This window comes from Molothrus ater, chromosome 19 (genome assembly GCF_012460135.2).
Source record: "Molothrus ater isolate BHLD 08-10-18 breed brown headed cowbird chromosome 19, BPBGC_Mater_1.1, whole genome shotgun sequence".
Taxonomy (NCBI): Eukaryota; Metazoa; Chordata; class Aves; order Passeriformes; family Icteridae; genus Molothrus; species Molothrus ater.
This window is the reverse complement of record NC_050496.2, coordinates 3700431-3721137: the sequence shown is the minus strand read 5'-3', so window position 1 is coordinate 3721137 and position 20707 is coordinate 3700431. Positions and strand designations below refer to the sequence as shown.

Below are 20707 nucleotides of genomic sequence, written 5' to 3'. Positions count from 1 at the left end.
CATCCCGAAGCTCCACCCATCAGCTCCAGCAGTTCGTAGAGTGCCTGGGGCAGGTATCTGAAGTGGGACGAGTCAAGGGGGTCAGGAATTCTCTTTCACCCTAAACAGGGCAGTTCCGGGGCTGGACTCTCCCATCACCTCCAGCCCTACAGGGTCCATGCAACAATGATTACACCAAGGTTAGGAACAGACATTTCCAAACAAGCCTCCTTCTATTTGCATTCGAAACATTTATTTTGGGAAATACATATTAAACACTATTATTTATACAAAAATGGACTAAATTTTCATAATGCTTATAACCCCCAAAAGGCCATTTTTAATAGATCTGGATGAAGGTTTTTTTTTTATTGTATTATTTTCTTTTTTTTTTTTCCTTCAAAAAAAAAAAGTCAGGTTACAAAGGAGAAAGCGGCGTGTCTTGCTTGGCCCAGCTTGAGATACCAACTAGAGGAAAAAAAAAGTTTAAGATGGCATTTGCAGAAGTGCCTCACACAAGAGGTTTTTTTCTCCCCTTTCAGTCTTTTTTTTTAACACTTGAAATATATATTTTTTTTTTCAGTTAATACATTTTTTGTTGTTGTTGTTTTTGCTAAAATATAGCAAGTCAGCAAGTAGAGAGTTGCTGTTCCCCAACAGCTCCGTGGGGCTGCTGTGGAGGGGGGATGTGAGTGAAGGGGAAAAGGGATTTTCACAATTCACCCCCCTTTGGCTGCTGGGGGGGGATGTGTGGGGAGCCCCTGGAAAGCTGGGGAGCCCCTGAAAACCTGGGCATCCCCAGCAAGGGGAGAGCAACCTCCTCCCTCCTCCTGTGCTGAGCCAGGCTCTGTCCCCTCTGGGCTCTGCAGGTGCCTTCCAGTGCTAGAGCATGGGACACGCTGCCAGTTCAGTGTGTGCCCCCAAAAATGGGTGATTTGCAGGAAGTTTTTTTCCCTTAGAGAGGATTGGGAGACTGGTGCACACCAGAAAGGCAAAGGGGAGCAGGGGAGAGGGGCAGGACTGCAGAGCTTTGCTCCAGGAACCCCTGCTCCTGTGTCACAGTGCTACCTAATGCTTGCAGGGTCTGATTTACTGGAGACACACAGAGAGAGAAGGGTCTGGGGGCAGAGCAGGGGGAGCAGCACCCACAAACACCCCCCAGCCCCCCCCACAGCTGCAGGGCTTGGTCAGCACATGCACAGACCCCCTGCACAAGGACCAGCAAAGCAGGAGCATCTTCCCTGGACACACAGGGGACCCAGGAAATGAAAAGGAATTTGCAGCTACCCAAGAGCCTCCTCTGATGTAGGGAAAAGCCCAAGAATCACAAGGGTCAGACAGGACAAGCCTCTGCCTCCCAGCACTGCTTTGCAGAGACAAAGTTCCACGCTCAGCCCCCTCAGGACAAACACACTCAGAGCCTTCAGAGGGCAAAGACCCACCCAACTGAGTGACAAATAAATACACAAGTGTTCCCAGGACATCAGCCACAGCTCTGGCCCGAGGGAGAGGGAATGAGAGTCTCTGTGGAGGTTCCCAGCCTTGTGCAGGCTGCAGAGACAGACAAGGCAGAGCCTCCCTCCCCTCTCCCACGCTATTGCAAGGTCACAGTCTGAAAAGGCACTTCTCCCAAAGCAGGTGGCTCTGCCTGGCCGGGGGTCGGTGACAGGCCAGGTGACACCTAAACACTCCCAGTTTATTGCATGTAGACAGGGTACAGGGGCTGGTTTGGGGGCTGGTGGCTCCCAGAGGGCTGCAGGAGACAAGGATGGCACTGGCTTGCTCTCTTCATCCTACCGTACCTCGCTTCCGAAGGCTACATCCACCTGGAGGAGCCCTCACCTTCCATGGACGGAGAGGAGCCCCAGCATGGAGGGGCTGCAAGGGCTCCCAGGGCACCCCAACCCTGCTGGCCCCACAGATCTGCTCCCCTGGTGTGGCTGTGGGGCCATAGCTGGGAGCAAGTGAGAGCCCAACCTCCACAGAGGGACGGTCCCCAGACCAGGGACGCCGCTCCGGGGGCCGAGCACAAAACTCATGGCACAAAGCAGGGGGAGAGCGGCCACCCCGCTCCACGTCTGGTTATTTGGTCAGTTTACATGGCAGGGGGTCAGGGAGCAGGGCAAGAGGGACAGTGGCAGAGGATTTATATAAAAATAAAGGGGGAAGAGGGGAGAAAGAGCGAGCGTGAGCGAGCGAGGTCCTGGCTGCGGCGAGGGACGGTTACATTTCGTTGGCCACCAGCTCCTTGTCAGCCACGCCGTTGGACAGAGAGCTCTGGCCCTCGTTCAGCCTCTTCACCCTGTAGGCTTCAAAGTGGATGTTGCTGGTAATATCCTTGATGTTCTGCATGTGTGTCCTGCAGGGAAGGGAGATGGAGCAATCACACCAGCCCATGTCACCCCAAACACCCCCAGGCCCAATCTCCCCTCCTGCCTTGCTGGTTAATGCTGGTTAATTCCCTCCTTCAGGGCACAGGAGGGAAGTAAAGGCAGTCATTGGCAGCATTATTGGGCAGCAGGAGCTGAAGCCTTCATTTGTGCCTGGGGTCACAGGACCTGTGGCTGCACAACACCCACACAGGGAGATCCCCACCCTGCCAGTCCTGGGCTGAGGTTTGGTAGCCCCACACAACTCAGCCAGCAGCAGATCACCTGTGCAGAGCTGACTTTGCAGCCAAACTGGGGAGGAGCCCAATGTCCCCTCTCTAGCAAGCCCAGGGGGCTCAGCCTCCCTCTCCCCCACAGCAGGGACACTTCTTTCAAGAGGGATCAGCCATCACCCAGACCCCACAGTGACACCCCCACAGTGACACCCCCACAGTGACACCCCAGTGAAGGGTGACATCTTCGAACTGGGGTGAGATCTGGCACTGGTGAGGGACCACTAAGACCAAAAGCTGCTTGCAGGCAAGCTGGAGCCACACTGCAAAAATCCTGGAGTGTGTCCTGAGCCCTCCACTGCTCCTCTCCCCATGAACTCAGCCCCCAAGGAGTGAGGCCACCCCTTGCAGCAGGCCGGGAGAGAAGGCAGGGATGGAGGGTGAATGGGTGGAGGGATGGAGCAGCAGAGCAAAGCAGCAGCTGCTTCAAGCTGTGCTGGGCTGTCCCCTTTCCCTGGATGCCACCTGGTGACCAAAGGCTCTGGGGGCAGGGCACTGACCTGATGAGGAGGTCCCGCAGGTAGGCGAACTCACAGTGTGTTGTGTTCTCCACTGGCAAGAGAGACAGAAACCATCAATGAGCCCCCATGGCACCACCTGGGGGCTTCCCCAGCGTGTGGGGGGCTCAGGTGGGCTCTGACACCCCAGGGTGCAAGTGCAGGACTCAGGAGTCCTCTTTGCTGCTGTAAAGCTCAGCCCTGGTGAGGTCTGAGTGAGCACCCACAGCCCCTTCCCAGGGTCCCACCAATGAGGAGCTCCCAGCAGCACCCCCAGCACAATACTGGGACCCCCAGAACCCCAGACAAGACAGGGGAAGGGCTGTGGTGAGCTCTCCACTGAAGTTTCATCTGTAGCTCAGCCATGAGCATCCTGCAGAATCCCAGCACACTGTGAGGGCTGCCAGGGCTGTGCAAGGACAGGAACTCCTGCTGCTAAAGGCCTCTGCTGGCAGGAGGAGGAGTGCTTGCAAGAGGGAAAAACCAAGGGGTGCTGCTCCACCACAATCAGGCTGACAGCTGCTGTTCTGCCTCTAATTTTACTCAATTTAGAGGAAGAATGCCTTTTTATTTTTTTTTTTATCCCAAAGATCCTGTACATAAAATAGCAGAATCCTTTATGTTGGAGAAGACCTCTAAGGTCATTGAGTCCAACCCCTAAACATCATGCAGGAATGGCAAAACACAAACAACACTGCTGTGCAAAGGCTGCCTGTAGCCATGGCTGTGTCCTGGGGGTCTCCCTGTGCTGAAGGCAGAATCCTTCACAAGGGGAAGGTGAGGGTTTAATGAATCCCATTGAACTCAGAACGTTCAGGGACACAGCACGAGAGGGCAGCAGAGCTTCAAAATACACTGATTTTCCTGGCAGCTTTGTTAAACCATCCCTCAACACAGGATTCCTATTAAAAAGCCTCGTAAATGCGAGGAACCTGTGAAGTGAAGGGGAGGAAGATGAGAGGGGTGGCACTGGAGATGAGCCAGCTGGCTGCCAGAAACCAGCACCAGGGAAATGTGTGGATGTGCTGGAGCCAGGAGCTTTCATCTAGCCTTTAAACCATGGCTGTAAAATGGGGGAGAAAAAAGGGAGATGCAGATGGGAGATGGAAGAGATCCCACAAGGGCAGCAACCAAAGGCTTGGTGGAGGGTACAGATGCCAGGGGAAGGTTTTAACAGGGGCTTGAGACATGGGCATGTCACTGGTGTACCCTCAAATCCTGCCATCAGACAATTAACTGTGCAAGAAGCACAAGGCAGGCCAGGAGACCTCCAGCAATGTCCCCTCCAGCACTCAGCAGCCCCCCAAGGCACACAAATGCCCAGGAACCCAGCACAGGAGCAATGGCCAAGGTGTTTCCAGTCCTCAAACATCAGGAAAATGATCTTTTTTTGGAGGGGCAGGGAAGCACCACATCCACCTCAACTTCTACTGCTGGTTTTGGACTTCATTGCCTCCTGCCAGAGCAGGGATGTGGGCTCAGGTACCTTCAATGGTGCCCCACTTGGTCTTCCTCCCAAGGATTCTTCTTCCATTCACCTGGTACTCCTGGTCACTGCCCACCACTGCAAATGGGATCATTTCCTGTGGAAAGAGAAAAACAAGGCTGGGATTTCTTCTGAGAGTAGGTCAGGAAACCAAACCAGTGAGCAAAGTCCTACATCCTGCTGTTTCCAGGGGGGTTTCATGGGATGAGCTGCTTTGCCCCTGATGTTTCTGAGCAGTGCTGCCTGCCAGGGGCGCAGGCAGCCCAGGACTGGGTACCAGCATCTCCTGCACATGTGCCCAGCCTAAAACCAGCCCAAACCCAGCCTAGTCCAGTCCCTCATTGGCAGGCACCAGGTACAGCTGGAGCAAAGGTATCCCAAAGCTTCCCTGGGATTGCCCCCAGAATGTGGCAACCTGGGGCCAACTCATTTCCTGATCCAAGTTGGTGTCTTTGAACTTCAGAGTCCCTAAAAGACATTTTTCTTCCTCGAATTTGTCCAGTCCACTTTAATGTGCTAAAAAAATTGCTGGCTGATTCCTGCACTGTGGAATTGCCAGATCAGGCAGCCTACAGGTGAGATTCCATCCCAGTGCTGGGAAAGCTGCTGCCCTAGCCAGGGATGGGCAGGCACCTCTGCTCCCTGAGCCTGGGGCAGGGCAAGGGGCCATGGACCCTCTGCTGAGGGCACTTGGTGTGACCGTGTTCACAGGGGTCTCAGGGTGAGGGAAGAGATGAGGATCTGACTCCATGTTTCAGAAGGCTGATTTATTATTTTATGATATATATTATATTAAAACTATACTAGAAGAATAGAAGAAAGGATTTCATCAGAAGGCTGGCTAAGAATAGCATAGGAAGGAATGATAACAAAGGCAGCTGTCTCAGACTCTCTGTCTGAGCCAGCTGGGCTGTGATTGGCCATTAATTAGAAACATCTAACATGTGCCAATCAAAAATCTACCTGTTGCATTCCACAGCAGCAGATAATCATTATTTATATATTGTTCCTGAGGCCTCTCAGCTTCTCAGGAGGAAAAATCTTAAGGAAAAGATTTTTCATAAAAGATATCTACGACACACCTGGCAGGGTGGAAATGGGGAAGGAGCATGGACAGGACACCTTCCCCACCTTCCCCACCCTCTTTCCACCCCTGCCCTGAGCTCTGGCAGGGTCCCTGCTGCTGGGCAGACCCCATGGACAGGGCACAGCAGCTTTGGGAAGACAACAGAGCCTTTGGAAGGGAACCCCCAGGTCATGGCCAGCCCTGGAGCTGCAGGTCTGTCCCAGGCAGGGCCCCTGCACTGACCCGGAATTTCTCATTCACCAGCCGATCTTCAGAGTCCTCATCAAACTCCTTCTGGGGGTACACATCGATGCCATTGGCCAGGAGATCAGCCATTATCTAGGAGGGAAGAGCACAGGCACGGGTGAAGGACAGGCAGGCACAGGAGATGCTCCCTGAAGGGTCTCTGAGTGATGCCCAGCAGTCACAGCAGCAGCATCTCCCTCTCCATCCTAAACACACCCCCTTTGGGGACAGAGATCTGTGCCACACACCCACCAAGAGCCTGCCCTGGAACCTCTGCAAGAACCTGGTGCCAAAGACACAGCTCAGACAGAGAGGGAGATGAAGTTACATGAGCTGGATGTTGTTTGGGGATTGGAAAAGACAAACAAGACAACCCAAGCCGCCTAAGCAAAGGGGAACACAGCTGCAGGCTTGTAACACAAAGGTGAAAAGCTGCTCTCTGCTGTTTGTTTACACTCCTTGGAAAAGGAACTTGATCTGAGGGGACAAGGACACAGCTTGGAAGGGCAGACTCTAAGGACTTTGTCTCTGTGCAAGGCCAAGAGATGCTGGAATCTGATTCCTGGGTGGAGGCTCAGCTCATGGGGAGCTTGAAGGACCAACCTCCTCCTACAATGCTGCAAACCCCAACTCAGGCTGGCAGCAGCTCCCACCACTTCCTATGGCAACAGCTCCACCCCAGTCCTACAGTGCAGGCTGGCAGAGCAGTGGGTCCAGCCCAGGGGATGCCCCCAGCCAGCCTCCTACCCCCACCAAACCCCCACACCGAGTTTAGGGGAACAACCCAACAAAGCCAACTCCAGGGAGCACATCCCACTCCCTCAGCACAGCACTGGCACCAAGCTGCAGCCAGGCTGGGGCTCCACATCTCCAAACCCAAAATCTACCATCTCTCTGAACCAGCTACAGCCCAGATGCAGCCAGGGCTCTGCTTCTGGAAGCACACATGCAGGCACACTGGAATGAGTGAGTGGAAAAGGTCCCAGCCTGTGCCCAGCTGGCCTGATTTCCTGTCCTCTCATCTGCTGGGAGCAAACACACCATGTGGTGACATGCTCTCCCTCCATCTGAAAGGATTTGGGAGGTCTGGTTATAATCAGGAAGCAATCAGAGATAAGGAGAGCTCATCCTGTGCTGAGCCAGTGCAGAGCAGCAGAGCCAGGCACTGTCCCCATGGTATCAGCAGCCAAGGGTGCCCAGGTGACATAGGAGGTCCCAGACTGACTTTGTAGTGCCAGAGCCAGCCAGTCACCTCCAGACACAGGGCTGTGTGCACTGGTGACCTCTGAATGGAGCCAGCAGCCTGCAGAAGCCACCACAGAGAGCAGATGTGGCACCATGGACTCACCCCTCTGTGTCCCCTCACCGGCTCCTTGCAGAGCTCTGTGCAAACAGCCTGACAAGCCAAGCCAGCCCAGCCTGGGTCACCCCTCAGCTCCATTCTCTGCCAGCCTCTAGCCAAGGAAATTGCTTGGAGAGTTTGGATTAGCCCCCAAAACCAGACTGGGAATTTCAGTGCCTGGGAAGGAGAGGCTCCCACACTGGTGTGGGAAGGAGCAGCTCACCCTCTCCTGCAAGGGGGCATGGAACCACCCCTGGCTAAGCTGTCCATAACCAAAGGAGTGGCCCCTAAACCCACCCTTTTGGCAAGACTCTCTTTCCCTTTACTTCTCCCAGGTCAGACTCATGGATCAAGGAGCTTGGTGGTTTTTACTTCTGCAGGGAATGCTGAGGCCCTCACGCCTGCAGCCACATCCACCACCCACACAAAGGGATTTACAGTCCCCTACCAAACCCCCAAATGAGCCAACTCCACCTCTGAGAGCACAGCCCATGCCTTGCTGTGGATTCAGCCCCTCCTCAGCTCCCAACCACGGGAATTTCATACCTTTCTTCCCTCCTAAACCTCACCCAGCTGAGCTCAGCAAACCCACACGTTTTTGACTGGTTCCTGTATCAGTGCACGATGCTGCACAGGGAGGCTTTTCCAGCCCCTACGTGCATCAACCTCCCAAAACAACAGAAACCAGCCTGAAAATAACAACAACAACAACAACAAAGGAGGCAGCAGAAACAGGATTGGAGCTCCAAACTTATCCTGCACTGACAAAGATCCAAGAGAAACACAAGGAAGTGCTTGGAGAGCAGGACTACCCTGCAGCCACGCGGGATCGCTCCGAGCTGCAGCCGGAGGAATGCGCTGGGCTCCGGGCCAGGCCCTGCCTGCACAGCCCTGCCAGGAGAGCCACGAGGGGCAGCAGGGGATGGGCCAGCCCAGATGGGAGCCCAGGGAAGGGCCAGCAGCCCCTTACCCGTTGTTTGAAGTAGTCCCTCTCCTCCAGCGTTAGCGTGTCGGCTTTGGCGATCACCGGGACGATGTTCACCACTTTGCTCAGGCGCTTCATGAACTCGATGTCCAACGGCCGGAGCCTGGAAAACAGCAGGAAAAAAGGGATTTGAAAACAGCAGGAAAAAGGGGATTTGCACTTCTGGAAAATAGCAGGAAAAGGGGGATTTGCTGCTGCAATCCCCTGGCAGGGAGAGGCATTCAAAGAGCAGACAGAGAGGGAATCGCTTCCTTTCAGATAGGACAAGTAAAGAGGGTTTGAAAGCACTTTAAACATTTCCCTTTCAAAGCTGCCGCTGTGAGCCCTCACAAAGCCCCATCAAGTGGCAGAGGGCTTTTATCTCTGCAGGCCCACACAGGACTGCAGGAACTCGCCCAGAGCCACTGGTGTCCTTGGTGGAGCTGGGATGAGAGCAGGGCAATGCTGGCTGCAGGGCCAGGTACAAATCCAAACCTGCTCCAGCTCTATCCAAGCTGTCACCAACCATTCAGGGACAGCACAACGTGGAAATGGTCACAGGTGACTATCCCTGTTCACACTTCCCCCTGTGTTGAGCACCAGCTGCTTGGGACAACTTACTGAGAGTATTTGTGGATATCTCAATTAATATCTGCTTCATCATTTGCTCCCAGAGTATCTGGAAGCACCTGTTACACTGGTGGTACAAAAGCAATAAAATGTAAATTAATATTTATGCAAAATATTCATGTTGTTCAAAGTGATATATCCAGATATATATTTTTTTTTAATCCAGAAAACTTGATGCTGAAACTTTATCATATCCCTGCACAGGCTTTTGATTTAGGGAGCCTTTAAGTTCTCCATCAATTTCACACAGCAATCTGTGATTCATATTAGTCTCTAGATTTCTTTCAAAGGGTCATACAAAAAGGTTGTAAGAAAGAGTTTACTTAAAGTCTGTGGTTATGCACAAGCTGGGAGTGCCTCTCACATTCATCAGCTGGGATTAAAAAAAGCTCTGGACATCCTCCAGGGGCTCACAGAGCACAGAAGAGATGCTGCTTGTTCCAGAGGGCAAAAATGTCAGAAAATCTCTACAACAAAAGTCTCAGCAGAGGAAAGCTGCAGGGATTGCATAACCCCAGTGATCAGTGCCTTGGGAAATCCCTCCCTGCTGACAGCTCCACTTCCACACTGCTCCACATCCAAGGCTGCAGATAGTGATGAAGGCACCTGGCCTTCATCATCCCCCCTGCTCCTCAGTCCTCTCTGAAGGTGTTTGAACTGCTGGGGGTCCCAAACCAGGAGAAAACCCTCCTTGGGACACCTCCAGGTGCTGCAGGTCCCCCTTGGTGGCTCTGAAGGTGATGGGGACATGCAGCACAGTTGAGTAGGTGCTGCCTTGAAAAGGAAACCTGGAGGCCCCAGGGTCAAGGATCACCTCTGGGCAGGAGGTGTTTGAAATGAGCCCTCACTGAAGGGCCAAGAGAGCACCCACTGCCAAACCCCCCATGGTCTCCCTGGGCCCTACAAAGGGCTCAGAGACCCCTGCAGACCCAGGCACAGGAGTGCAGAGGGGAAGGGACTGATCCTGCCCCTCAGCAGCCACCAGGCAGTGTCCCCATCCCATGGGGACACCTCTGCCTGGCTCCATTCAGCCCCAGCCCCTGAGACCCACTCAGCCCCAGCTGACTGAACACAGCAGCTCAGGGGTGCTCCAGAGCAGCCAGCAGTGGTGACCCAGCTGAACCCTGCCCTGCTCATCCCCTCCCCCAGGGATGGAGCCAGGTGGATCCTGTCCTCACACACCAACAGCACACACAGCCCTGAGCACATCATTAACACAGGACAAACGAGGTCCTAACACAAACACAGGGTCACAGATCACCCTGGGCCCCAGGAAAGAGAGATTTTGGCTATTAAAGGGAAAAAAGAATAGAAAAAACCACAAGGAACCCCCCATGGACACATCTAAGCTGACTTGCTGCTGGCAAACATTGTTTGGAGCTCTGCATAATGTATTTCCCAGACCTCCAAGGAAGTAATGCAGTAATGCTCCTTTCCCAGCAGAATTCTTTCCCCTCCTCTCTCTTTGCTATTTTCCAAACAAATTTTCTCCTCTAAAAGCTTCTTCCCCACTGAGTCTGTGTTCCTGCCTCTTTCATCAGCTTTTCCTTTAAAGACCAGGATGCACACAGAGCATGAATCCACAATCAGGCAGACATTAGAGTTTCAGCTCAATCTACATGTTAAAAGCTCAGCTCCATCCCTCAGATCCCTCACAATCCAGAGGATGCCACAGAGAGCCAGAGAGGAGGCAGAGCCAGAGCCTGCCCACACCCCTGCTGTGTCCAGCAGCATGCCCCAGGCACAGTGTCCATGTGTCCATCTGCATCCAGGCACCTCTGACAGAACTTGCTGCTCCCATGGGCTCCTGCAAGTGCCTCATGCACAGAAATCACCTCCCTGCACCACCCTGAGACTCCCCAGCAGAGCAAGCTGTGGTGTTGGAGCTTTCTGCAAGTTTCTAGATATCCTATCAACTCCTGCTAGGTAGGTAGCTCCCCCAAAACTTTAATTATGTACAAGGAAATGAAGCTTTTCACTAAGAACAGTGCTTGCCTGTAGTTACACATCACATTCATGTGAAGACACCATGGATTAAGGTGGTGACAAGTGCTGTTTGCTCCAAGCACATCACAGAAGAGAAGGGAAGACTCAAGGAAAAAAAAAAAAAACGAATCTATTTTCATCTTCCCCAAATGGTCTGTGATATTATTAACTTACAACATACACATTCTGGGCTTTGCTGGGAGGGGTGGAGGACCTCAAAGGGGAGTGGATGGGCTGGAGCAGGAGGTGCAGCATGGGCTCAAACCACTCCAGGTGGTGCTGCTTGTTCCTTCATCCCCTCCTGCTGTGGGCTTGGGGGAGGCTGTGCAGCTGGGCATGCCCTGCCAGGGCTGGGCACACACTGTGGTGCCCAGGACACACATTGTTATTTCTGTCACTGTGCACAGACAGGATCTAAGCACAGGCTCATTCCTGCTGGTTCCTTTGAAATGCTGTTACAGGAATCAAAATCCACAGTGAGCTCTGAAGTTATTTCCTTTGGGTTGTGCCCCAGACCAAACTAAAAGCAGGAATTTGAGCTGTGTGTTAAGCAAACACCAGTGAGGACCCAGCAGCTGCCCAGCCCCATCACCTGCTCCAGGGAGCTGCTGGGCACCTGAGAGGGGCAGCCAGAGGGGAAAGAGGGAGTGGGTGGCAGTTCCTGAGCCACCAGCCCTGGCAGAGGCAGGAGAGGTGCTGATGAGGCCAGGCAGAGTTCCAGAGGCATTCCTGAGCTGAACTGAGCTTTGCAGGGCTCAGAGCAGGGATATTTATTGGGTGGAAGCCCCAGGCAGCACCATCCTCAGCCTTCACAGGCACGGGTACATGGGAGTGTTACAGGCTGTGTGTGAACTGCATGGGCTGCAGAGCCTGTCCTGAACTCCCTTGGGAACTCCCTGTGCAGCAGAAACTTCTCTGCTGATTAACCCTGGAGCTGCCTGGATGGGAGGGCCAGACTGAAACTGAGCCAAGCAATCCTCTGCTCCAGCCTCCAGATCTCTGCACCAACATTGGGGTCTTTTTATCCCTCACTCTTTTTTATCTAGGAAAAAGCAAGTTCTGACCCAGTGCCCTGGCAGGCTTAACCCAGCTGCACAGGGGGTTCTGTGCCATGCCCACCCACATCAGCAGCAGCAGCTCCCCAGGCAACACCAACACCCCGTGCAGGCACAGCCCAGGAGGGGCAGCAGGCACCTGGGATGGAGAGTGCAGCATGTGGATGGGGCCATGGGGACATGCTGGGGCTGGGTCACAATGTCCCCAGTGCAGGCCCTACAGCTCTACCAGCCACTGCCATCCTCCCAGTCAGCCCTGGAGAGGGCAGAGGCACCACAGCAAGGACCTCAATGCCCCTCCCATACCCTGCTGCAAGGGACCAGGGACCTGCTGCCTCAGCCAGGGCACAAACCTGCACCCAGCTGTGTGTGACAACCCCAGGACAAGGCTCCCCCACAGGCTCCTCTGCTACAGCACTGTCACAGCAGCTCCACCCTGCAGGAGCAGTGGCCACATCACTCTTTGCTGGGGAAAGCTTGTCCACCATGATGAAAAACATAATTTGGACTTCACAAGGGAGCAGAAAGGAACCCCAAAGCCTGCTTGAGCTCCCAGAGAAGCAAAATTTCCCATCAACCTCCCCCTACCAGTGGGGTTTGTCCCTCATGTGGCAGGAGGGGATGGGTGACAGTGGAGACAGCCCCAGCCAGGCTCTGAGCCTGCAGGGAAAGAGGATCAGCACAAGGCTCAGCAACAACAGCCCCCAACTGCTGGGCTCACTCACATATTGGAAACACATGTTCACTGGAGAGAAGGAAAAAAAGCAGCTGAAAATCCACACAATTGCTGTTGGCCGGCGGGTGAGAGAAACCAGAGCGCGGCTGTAGAGGCTCCACCAGGGGACACAGAACGGGCTCCACATCCCGCCTGCACTGCCAGGCACCCAGCACACCCCCCTCTGAGCATCAGACCTGTTCTTTAAGAGTTAAACAGCCAGAGGGGTGAGGAAAGGCTGGAGCACAGCTAAAGCTGCAAGTCAGACCTGCCGAGGCAGGGGCTGCAGATCTGGGCTGAAATTAGTGGGACCAACACGTTAGACTGGCCTAAAAATGTCATTTTCCTTTGAAAGCTTCTCTGTTTTATTGTATTCAATCATAAATGTTTCATCAGCCCCTCTGCTCCTGATCAGTTACACAAGAGGGGCATTACTGGCCCATGCAGGCATTTTATTCCAGTGAAGGATGCATTTTTGGTCTACCCACTGACAGAAGCAAAACAAAGTCTTTTCTATTGGAATCAGCATGGGGAAGTGGAAAAGGCTGACATTAATGCAGTGCTGGAGGCTTAAGTTTACTTTTGAAAACAGACCCAAAAACATCCCCAGTGCAGACAGAGCCAGAAGTGGAAGGAATTGACACAAATCAAAAGGAAACTTAGGTCTCGTTTTCTGTTGTGATACTTTAAGTCACATTTTTCAAGACATTTTAAGTGCCCCAGATTTTCAGGGTGGGCTGTGTGCCTAGGAGGGGGAAAAATAGAAAAGGAAAAAAAAATAGAGCAAGATCTGGGCCTTTTGATGTTGTCACTTGAGAAGTGCCAGAGCCAGGAGAACTGTGGGCTGAATAAACAGCATCCCTCTTGCAGACTAGTCAAACAACCTACAAAATACCCTTATGGGGTGATGGTGTTCACTGCCTTGGAAGCACAAGGAAAAGTGGCTTCTCCCCTTACAAATAAAAAAAAAATAATGCTCTGCATGGAAAAGTAGCCTCTCCATCCAGTTTGAGACTTGCTCCATCCTTGGTCAAGCAAGCCAGGTGACCACAGCAAAGACAGCAGCTCCCAGGAGCAGCTCAGAGAGGATTTCATGGCCCTTCAGAAGAGGAAACACCTCATTTCTCAGGGGTACAGCAGCTCTGCTGTGTTATTGCAAGGCCTCCTGAGGATGGCTTCAAGCTGTCCTCGAGCTCCTCAAGCCCCAAAAACCATGGGAGGATCCTGGGCAGAAGTGCCCTGAGGGCTGAGCTGCTGGGCCATGGAGAGGGGGCTGAGGGGAGCAGGGAGAGCAGGGTACGTACGAGTGGCCCGTGGCTGGGATGAAATAAATACAGCAGTGCACCCTCGTGTCAGGGATCTGCTTCTTCCTGTTGATGTTGATCTCCTCCTGCAGGTACTTCTCATACTGGTCATTGATGAACTTCATGATGGGCTGCCAGCTGCAGAGAGAGGGCAACACAGGGTGGTGTGAGGGACCTAGACCACTCTGGGATGCTCAGCATCTCCTAAATCACAAACCTCAGGTGTTTGCTGCTTAGCAGCTCCACACACTGCTGCAGGAGGGGTTTACTGGCTGCTTTAGACAAGCAAGTGCCTAAAAATTGCTCCCTTCTCTCCTCCTGGACCTGGCTATGGAGCAGCACAGAGCTGGAACCATGCCCTGGCTCCTTGCAGGGTGCTACAGCACAGGAGCAAGAGCAGAAACAAAGGCCACAAGCCCAGCCCAGCTGGTGGTGGGGACAATGTCCCTGCCACGGGCCAGCCCTGCCCAGCCCAGGGGCCATCCCACAGAGCCAGACACTGTGCCAGGGATGCCAGGCAGAGTTCAGCCTCCAGAGCCACATGAGCAGGGTCTGGGGACTGGCCCTGCTGGCACACAGCTGCTCCCAGCCACAAACAAAGGTTGTCTCATGCCTGGAACAGCAGGATGTTTGTGGCTCTCACGGGGAGCATGGCACTGCTCTGCCACCACAACAACCTCCTCCCTGCTGCCCACGGAGCAGGGGGGCACAGCACCAGGCTCCAGCCCTCCTGGCACAGGGCTCAGGGGGTGCTGGGGACCCCTGCCCTCCCCCTGCACCCAGGGCAGAGGGGCAGCTCACCAGTTCTCGTTGTTGATGTGGTCCCCAAAGCCCGGCGTGTCGATGACCGTCAGCTTCATGCGAACGCCCTTCTCCTCAATCTCTGCAAGAGAGCAAAGCTGCTGTGTTGTGGCCAAATCCACCCTCCCAAAATCAGCTGCAGGGCTGGAGCTTGGTCTCAGGGGAGAAATGCAACTTCACAGCTCCTCAGAGGCACAAATCAGCCATCCAAAGGGATCCAGCTCCATTTCCAACCCTGAAATGCCACTCCCACAGCCCCTTCCAACACAATTAACTCAATGCTGATGAATAAATAAAACCCAGATGTTTTCTCAGCCCTGCAAGCATCTCTGGATGGTAAAACCCCATTTAGAGAGATAAGAGTGGAAGTTTGTGGAGGTTCAAAACTCTGTGAGTCCTCAGAGACACAAGGCAGAGCAGGAGCTAAAGCCAAAGCAGCAGGTGGGACCTGCAGGGCCTCACCATGAGTGATGGATTTGATTTCAATGGTCTTGGGGATCCTCTCCTCAGCAGTTGGCTGTACAGATTTCCGGCTGATCTTGGATTTGAAGAGAGTGTTGATTAACGTGGATTTCCCCAAGCCACTCTGACCTGGAAGAGAGCAGGATAACCCAGAGTCAGCACTCCCTGCTCTGTCAGGGGCCAGGGGATGGGGCTGCTGACAGACTCAGCCTGCATCACATCTGCCAGAGGGATGGAGGGAAGGAGGGACAAGGAGCAGCTGCTCCCCCTGCAGCTCCCCCAGGCCAAGGAGCTCCAGACCAGCCCAGCCAGGAGGATGCTGCAGGTAGCAAAGTCCCTCCCTGGCTCCAAAGCAGCAAACCAAGAGCTGGTTCCCTGCATCCAGGCAAAACCCCAGCAACCCAAGGACAGGCAGACAGTGCTGGGGATGTTTGAAGGGCTGTGGTGATGCTCAGCAGGGAATAAGAACCAGGGAATCCCAGGAAAAAGCATCCCAAGTGTGCCTTCACTCTCCTGCAGTCTGCTCTGTCCAGTTCCACAGGGAAGGGCTTTGGAGCAGCTTGGCAAGCCTTTATCTGGACAGGACTAACAGCAGCAACAATCCTACAAACCTCAGGCCTGCTGCATCTGCTGCTGCTTCCCTGACAGACTTGCTGCTGCAATCAGCCCAGCTGGCTGCACAGGCACAGGTCCACGCCAGGAGCTTCTCTGAATCCCACAAACAACAGCCCAAGAAGCACATGAGATTCCACAACTTTAGAAAAACAGCTTTTAGAAAAAGCATTTTCATGCTTTATATCCCAGAGCTGATGCTGATCTGTGTGGAAAGGACAGCAGCAGCTCCTGACTCTCCAGGAACAGCTGTCCCATAAGCTTGCAGAACAATTTTTCCAGAGTGCAGAAAATAGAATTAACTCTTCAAAACCCAGGGAGCAGAAAAAAAAAAAATTAACTTCTGAAAACCCAGGGCCCCCTGCAAACACTGCAGAGATCCTACACACACCATGGGGACCCAATGGCCCCGTTCTGCCAAGATGTTACAGCCAACTATCATGGCATTGTCACCAGCATGTCCCTTGTCCCACAGAGTGTCCCTGAGCAGAGTCAGCAAGGGTTTCACCCACATCCTTCAGGGTCCTGGCCCATCCAGGCTGCCAAAGCAGCAACCAGCACTGGGCATCACCTCCTGGCATCACCCCACTCCCTGATCAAACAGCAATTTCACAGCTGAGTTTGCAACATCATCAATGGCTGCATTCCAGCACAGGAAAACTCTCTTTGAGTGTCACTGTGGGGCTGTAAGAAACACATGGACCAAGCTGGGGGGAAGTGCTTCCAGTCCCCTGCTCCCTAAAAACACAGGACCAAGCACTAACAGGCCTGGAGCTGGGCATGCAGAGCCACAACAGAGCTCTCACTGCACACTGTTCAATGGAGCACCTGGGGACAGGTGAAATCAGGGTGACACACTGGGGACAGGTGAAATCAGGGGGACACACTGCCAGAGCTCCAGGCAGTGGGTCTCTGTGTCTGTCCAAGCTGCTGCAGCTGCGCTGCCTGCAAAGGGACCAGAGGTGAGAGCCACCAGCAGCCAGGATGTGATGTCCCACTGGCACCACAGCCACAGGCTGGACTCACTGAGCCACACTGGGGTGCAGCTGGGGACCCTAAGGGTGTGACACAGGCAGCTGAGCACAGGGCAGAGCTCCCTTCCAACAGCCCTGGTTTGCAGCCCACTGCCTTTCCCACAACTGAAATCCAGTGGGAAAATCACAGCTGAGCCTGGCCACCTCTGCTCTCCTTCCAGCTGCTTTGCACAGAAAACTGAATGCAAAATTTGTGCTTTAGGGTTGGGATTGTTAAAAGTTCAGACACTCCTCTTCTTCTCTGCAACTTTAGAGGACAAGGGACTAAGCTGACCATGGCCTGCAGCCCCCTCTCAGCTCTGGGATTGTGAATCCCTTTTGAATGGGGACCTTGCTATAGTGGGGAAAGGGTTTTCACAAAGCCCCATCACAGGGACACGGTGAGCAGTGACCCCCACATGGCAGTGATGCTCAGTTCCCAGCTCCCCTGCAGGACAAGTCACCTCCCCCTGGAAGACAGAGATTGGAACAATCCCAGTTTAGGCTGGATGGGTGTGATGGAGCCAACCCCATCCCCAGGGAGGCACAGCAGGGTGAGGGCTGGCTGCTGCCCCTTCCCCGAGGTGCTGCTCCTCCTGCATCTTCTGGGAGGGCCAGAACTCCACTTGTTTATGCTGCCCTGAATTCCCAGCCTGTAAACAGCCAGCCCAGCTCCTGCCAAGGGCAGAACAATGTTTTCCAGGCACGCTGCAGCACAGGCCTCCATACCACACACAGTGCTGCCAAGGTAGAGCTGCTCCTGAACATCCCTCCCCATCTGCACAGCACACTGCTGAGGTGCTGAGGCAGCACAGCCTCAGCCTGGAGGGATGGGAGCCTGCTCCTGGAGGGATGGGAGCCTCCTCCAGCAGGGAAATGGGAGCTCAGCACAGGTAATCTCTCTTTCAGGCTCCCAGGACCAGTGCAGTGATTCCTCTGTTTGCAGCAAAGAACTGGATTTGTTAAAATGCCTCCCAAGAAGTGATTCTGGTTTTTTGGAAGCTTTCTCCACGGCCTCAGGTCAATTGTAGTGCTCTTTTGAGGGTCTGTGCCTTTTAACACAGAAAGTCTAAAATTCTCAGCATGCGGGTTCTAACAGGTCTGCACTGACCAGCCTTGCTGTGATCACCCAGCCCAGGGACCCTTCCCTGCAGAGGGAATCAAAGTATCACAATGGGAAAGGCTGAGCACCCTCAGAGCTTGCTGGAAAGCTCCAGCACACTGAAATCTTTAACAGAATTAGCAAAAACTCTGGATCAGACCCTTCCACAACCCCAGGCAGACCTCCAGGACGCCCATCACACCTGTAGCCTTACACAGCTCCTCCCAGGAAGGAGGGTAAGGGATGGTGAGGCCCCATCACCACACCACAGGTCACTGCCTGGGATTTCCTGTCCTCATCCCCCTGCAGCTCCCCTGGCAGACACAGGCAGGGAGAGCTGCTACCTGACCAGCCCAGCCCCAGGGAGCACAAGCTCACACAAAGGCTCCACAGCACCAGGTCAGACATGAATAGCTGGAAAAGAGCAGAAAAGCCTCATTTCTTTTCACTTTTCCCCTTGTCTGGTGTCCCACAGTGTCTGCCCAGCTCTCCACCATTTTGCAGGTCAGTGGCTGTGCCATCCCTGGCTTTGGGGGCTTGGGGGCTGCAGGAGCAGAGATCCCCAGAGTGAAGCTGCAGCCAGAGCAGCAGTGATGTAGCCAGTGGTCATTAGCCCAGGAGAGCTAACGAGAAAGGAGCCTGTGGGCAGCAGGATTTGGGCACACAACCCTCCAGCCCTCCCTCCTTGCATGTGGACACTCCCTGGGACACCCTGCACATCCCCAAAGGAGCCAAATGACAGAGCTATGCAAACCCCTCCTGCTGCTCTTTATTTTCATCAGTAAATCACTGCTTTTGGCATTTCTTCCCTGGTACTTGTAGCAGGGCTGCCTGAATAAAAAAAAAAAAAAAATCACAAACAGGAATTTTGCCCAAATTTCTGGAGGTACCAGCAGGGATGAGGGTTCTGGAATAGCAGCAGCAGGGCAGCCCCTTGAGCCCTTAAATGTGCCTCTGACTGCTCAAACCAGGGCAGGACTTCCAGGAGAGCTGTCAAGGGAGCTCCTGTGAGACCTGACAAGGCTCCTTCTCCCGAAAGCCCCTTGAGGTGCTGTCAACTGGGATGTGCTATGGACAACGTACCCCAAGATGCAGGAGGATGAAGACCCCATCACAGGGACAGGTTTAACCCCAGCTGACCCCAGGCCAGCTCCTCAGGAGCAAGGTTTGCCCCCTGCCAAGGCAGAGCCCCCAGCGCTGCTCCCGAGGAGGCTCCAGAGGGGACAAACCTTGTGGTGGCACAATGACAACACGGGGGGGAACAACTCACTCACCCACGACCATGATGTTGAACTCGAAGCCCTGCTTCATGGCTTTCCTCCTCAGCTGCTCCAGGATGGCGTCGATGCCCACGTAGCCGAAGTCGGCAGCCGGCTTGTCCGGCCGCGCCGGCGCCGCCTGCTTGGGGCCGGCATCGCGCGGAGCGTCCGTCATGGCGGGAGCGGGGCTGGCAACGGCCTCTGCACCTGGGGGGACACACAGCCTGCTCACACGTGCTGCTCCCGGAGCCTCAGCTTCCAGCTTTTATATTTTTCACATTCTCTGTTGATTTAGTGGGCTTTGTAAGAGGGGATGCTGAGTAGGGAGACAAAACAATTCCTGCTCTAGCTGGGGACCAAGGACAAATGATCCAGATCTCAGGCCCAAGAACACAAACACCATGGGCTGAAGAGAGAAAAACAAGCAGGATGGGACTTCATAACCTAAAGCTGTAATTGGACAATGAATTCCGATATGCAAATGGGGCAGAACTTATAAAAGTGTGAGACCCCATGACCAGTCGTCCATTTTGGGTTCATCTGGCTGGGCTCTTGTGCTGCCCAAGGTGTACCCATTAAAACCTTCTAATAAATGCCTACTTAATTCTTTAGCTCTGTCCAATCTCTGCCCTAGTTCAGCCTTCTCAAGGCATCACTCCTGCCAAGGAATCACAGGAGCTGCCTGCTGCATCCAAAGCAGGAGTAAAGCACGTGCAGAGACTCACAGTACCAGCAGGCCGGGTGGGAGGAGGAGTGTGGGATTTTCCTCTACAATAATTACATTAAATTTGGGAATTTTTTTCTCTGTTTACTGTTTTCACTAGATCCCTGCCCACTCCCCTGGCACAGCAAAGGGATGCTGCTGTGGGGGTGTGAGCAGGACCCAGCACCCAGAAAGTCCTCAGCCCATGCCTGGGAGTGACAAAGGCTTTTACCCCACAGCCCTGTGCCCGGGCAATGCTGTTAAAGGCTGTCAGACCCACACATCCCACTCCTCCACAGCACTGGAATGACAGCCCTGTGCACACTGCTGGTGTGGACAGCTCAGCCACCTTCTGGGGGGAGCTGGCTGGCTCTGCAGACACAGGCAGTCCTTGGCATCCACTGCCACGTGCCCTCCTCGAGCTGCAGCTGACGCAGATCAGAGCCTGCCGGCCCTGGCTTGTGGAAAACACAACACATTTGCATCAAGACAAGCTGTGCCAGACAACACCCACGCAGCCACGGAGCTCCTGTGGTCTCACTCTCATTCTGTCTGTATCTGCTCAGAAAGCCAAAGCCTTCAGTGTCCCTCTGAGACAGGCTGCCTGTCTCCCCTGCAAGATGCTCCAGCCTAATAAAGTCCTTCAGGAGAAGCAAATTTAAAACTATTGCCTCAGCCAACAGCTTTTTAAGAAAAAACAAAGAATCATCTATTCCTTGGCAGGAAGGACAAAGTGCCCCAAGTGCCCTGGGGTGATGTGGCCTTGTCCCCTGCCAGCCCCAGCTGCTCTGCATCACCCACAGCAAATATCCCAAAGGCAGAG

The 20707-nt window shown here is 53.9% G+C and overlaps 1 protein-coding gene across 5 annotated transcripts in view; it reads right to left on the bottom strand.

Moving 5' to 3' along the window:
* Positions 1-210: 210 nt before the first annotated feature.
* SEPTIN9 (septin 9) overlaps positions 211-20707 on the bottom strand; it is a 114978-nt gene continuing 94481 nt past the window's right edge. For all 5 annotated transcript variants that reach the window (XM_036394583.2, XM_036394582.2, XM_036394581.2 and 2 more), the window contains 9 exons: positions 19197-19388; positions 15196-15324; positions 14734-14815; positions 13933-14070; positions 8249-8366; positions 5934-6029; positions 4625-4721; positions 3142-3193; positions 211-2338 (listed from right to left, as the gene is read on the bottom strand). In XM_036394583.2, the coding sequence (XP_036250476.1) occupies positions 2203-2338; positions 3142-3193; positions 4625-4721; positions 5934-6029; positions 8249-8366; positions 13933-14070; positions 14734-14815; positions 15196-15324; positions 19197-19388 (1040 nt within the window). In that variant the 3' untranslated portion in view covers positions 211-2202. The remainder of the gene's footprint in view (positions 2339-3141; positions 3194-4624; positions 4722-5933; positions 6030-8248; positions 8367-13932; positions 14071-14733; positions 14816-15195; positions 15325-19196; positions 19389-20707) is intronic.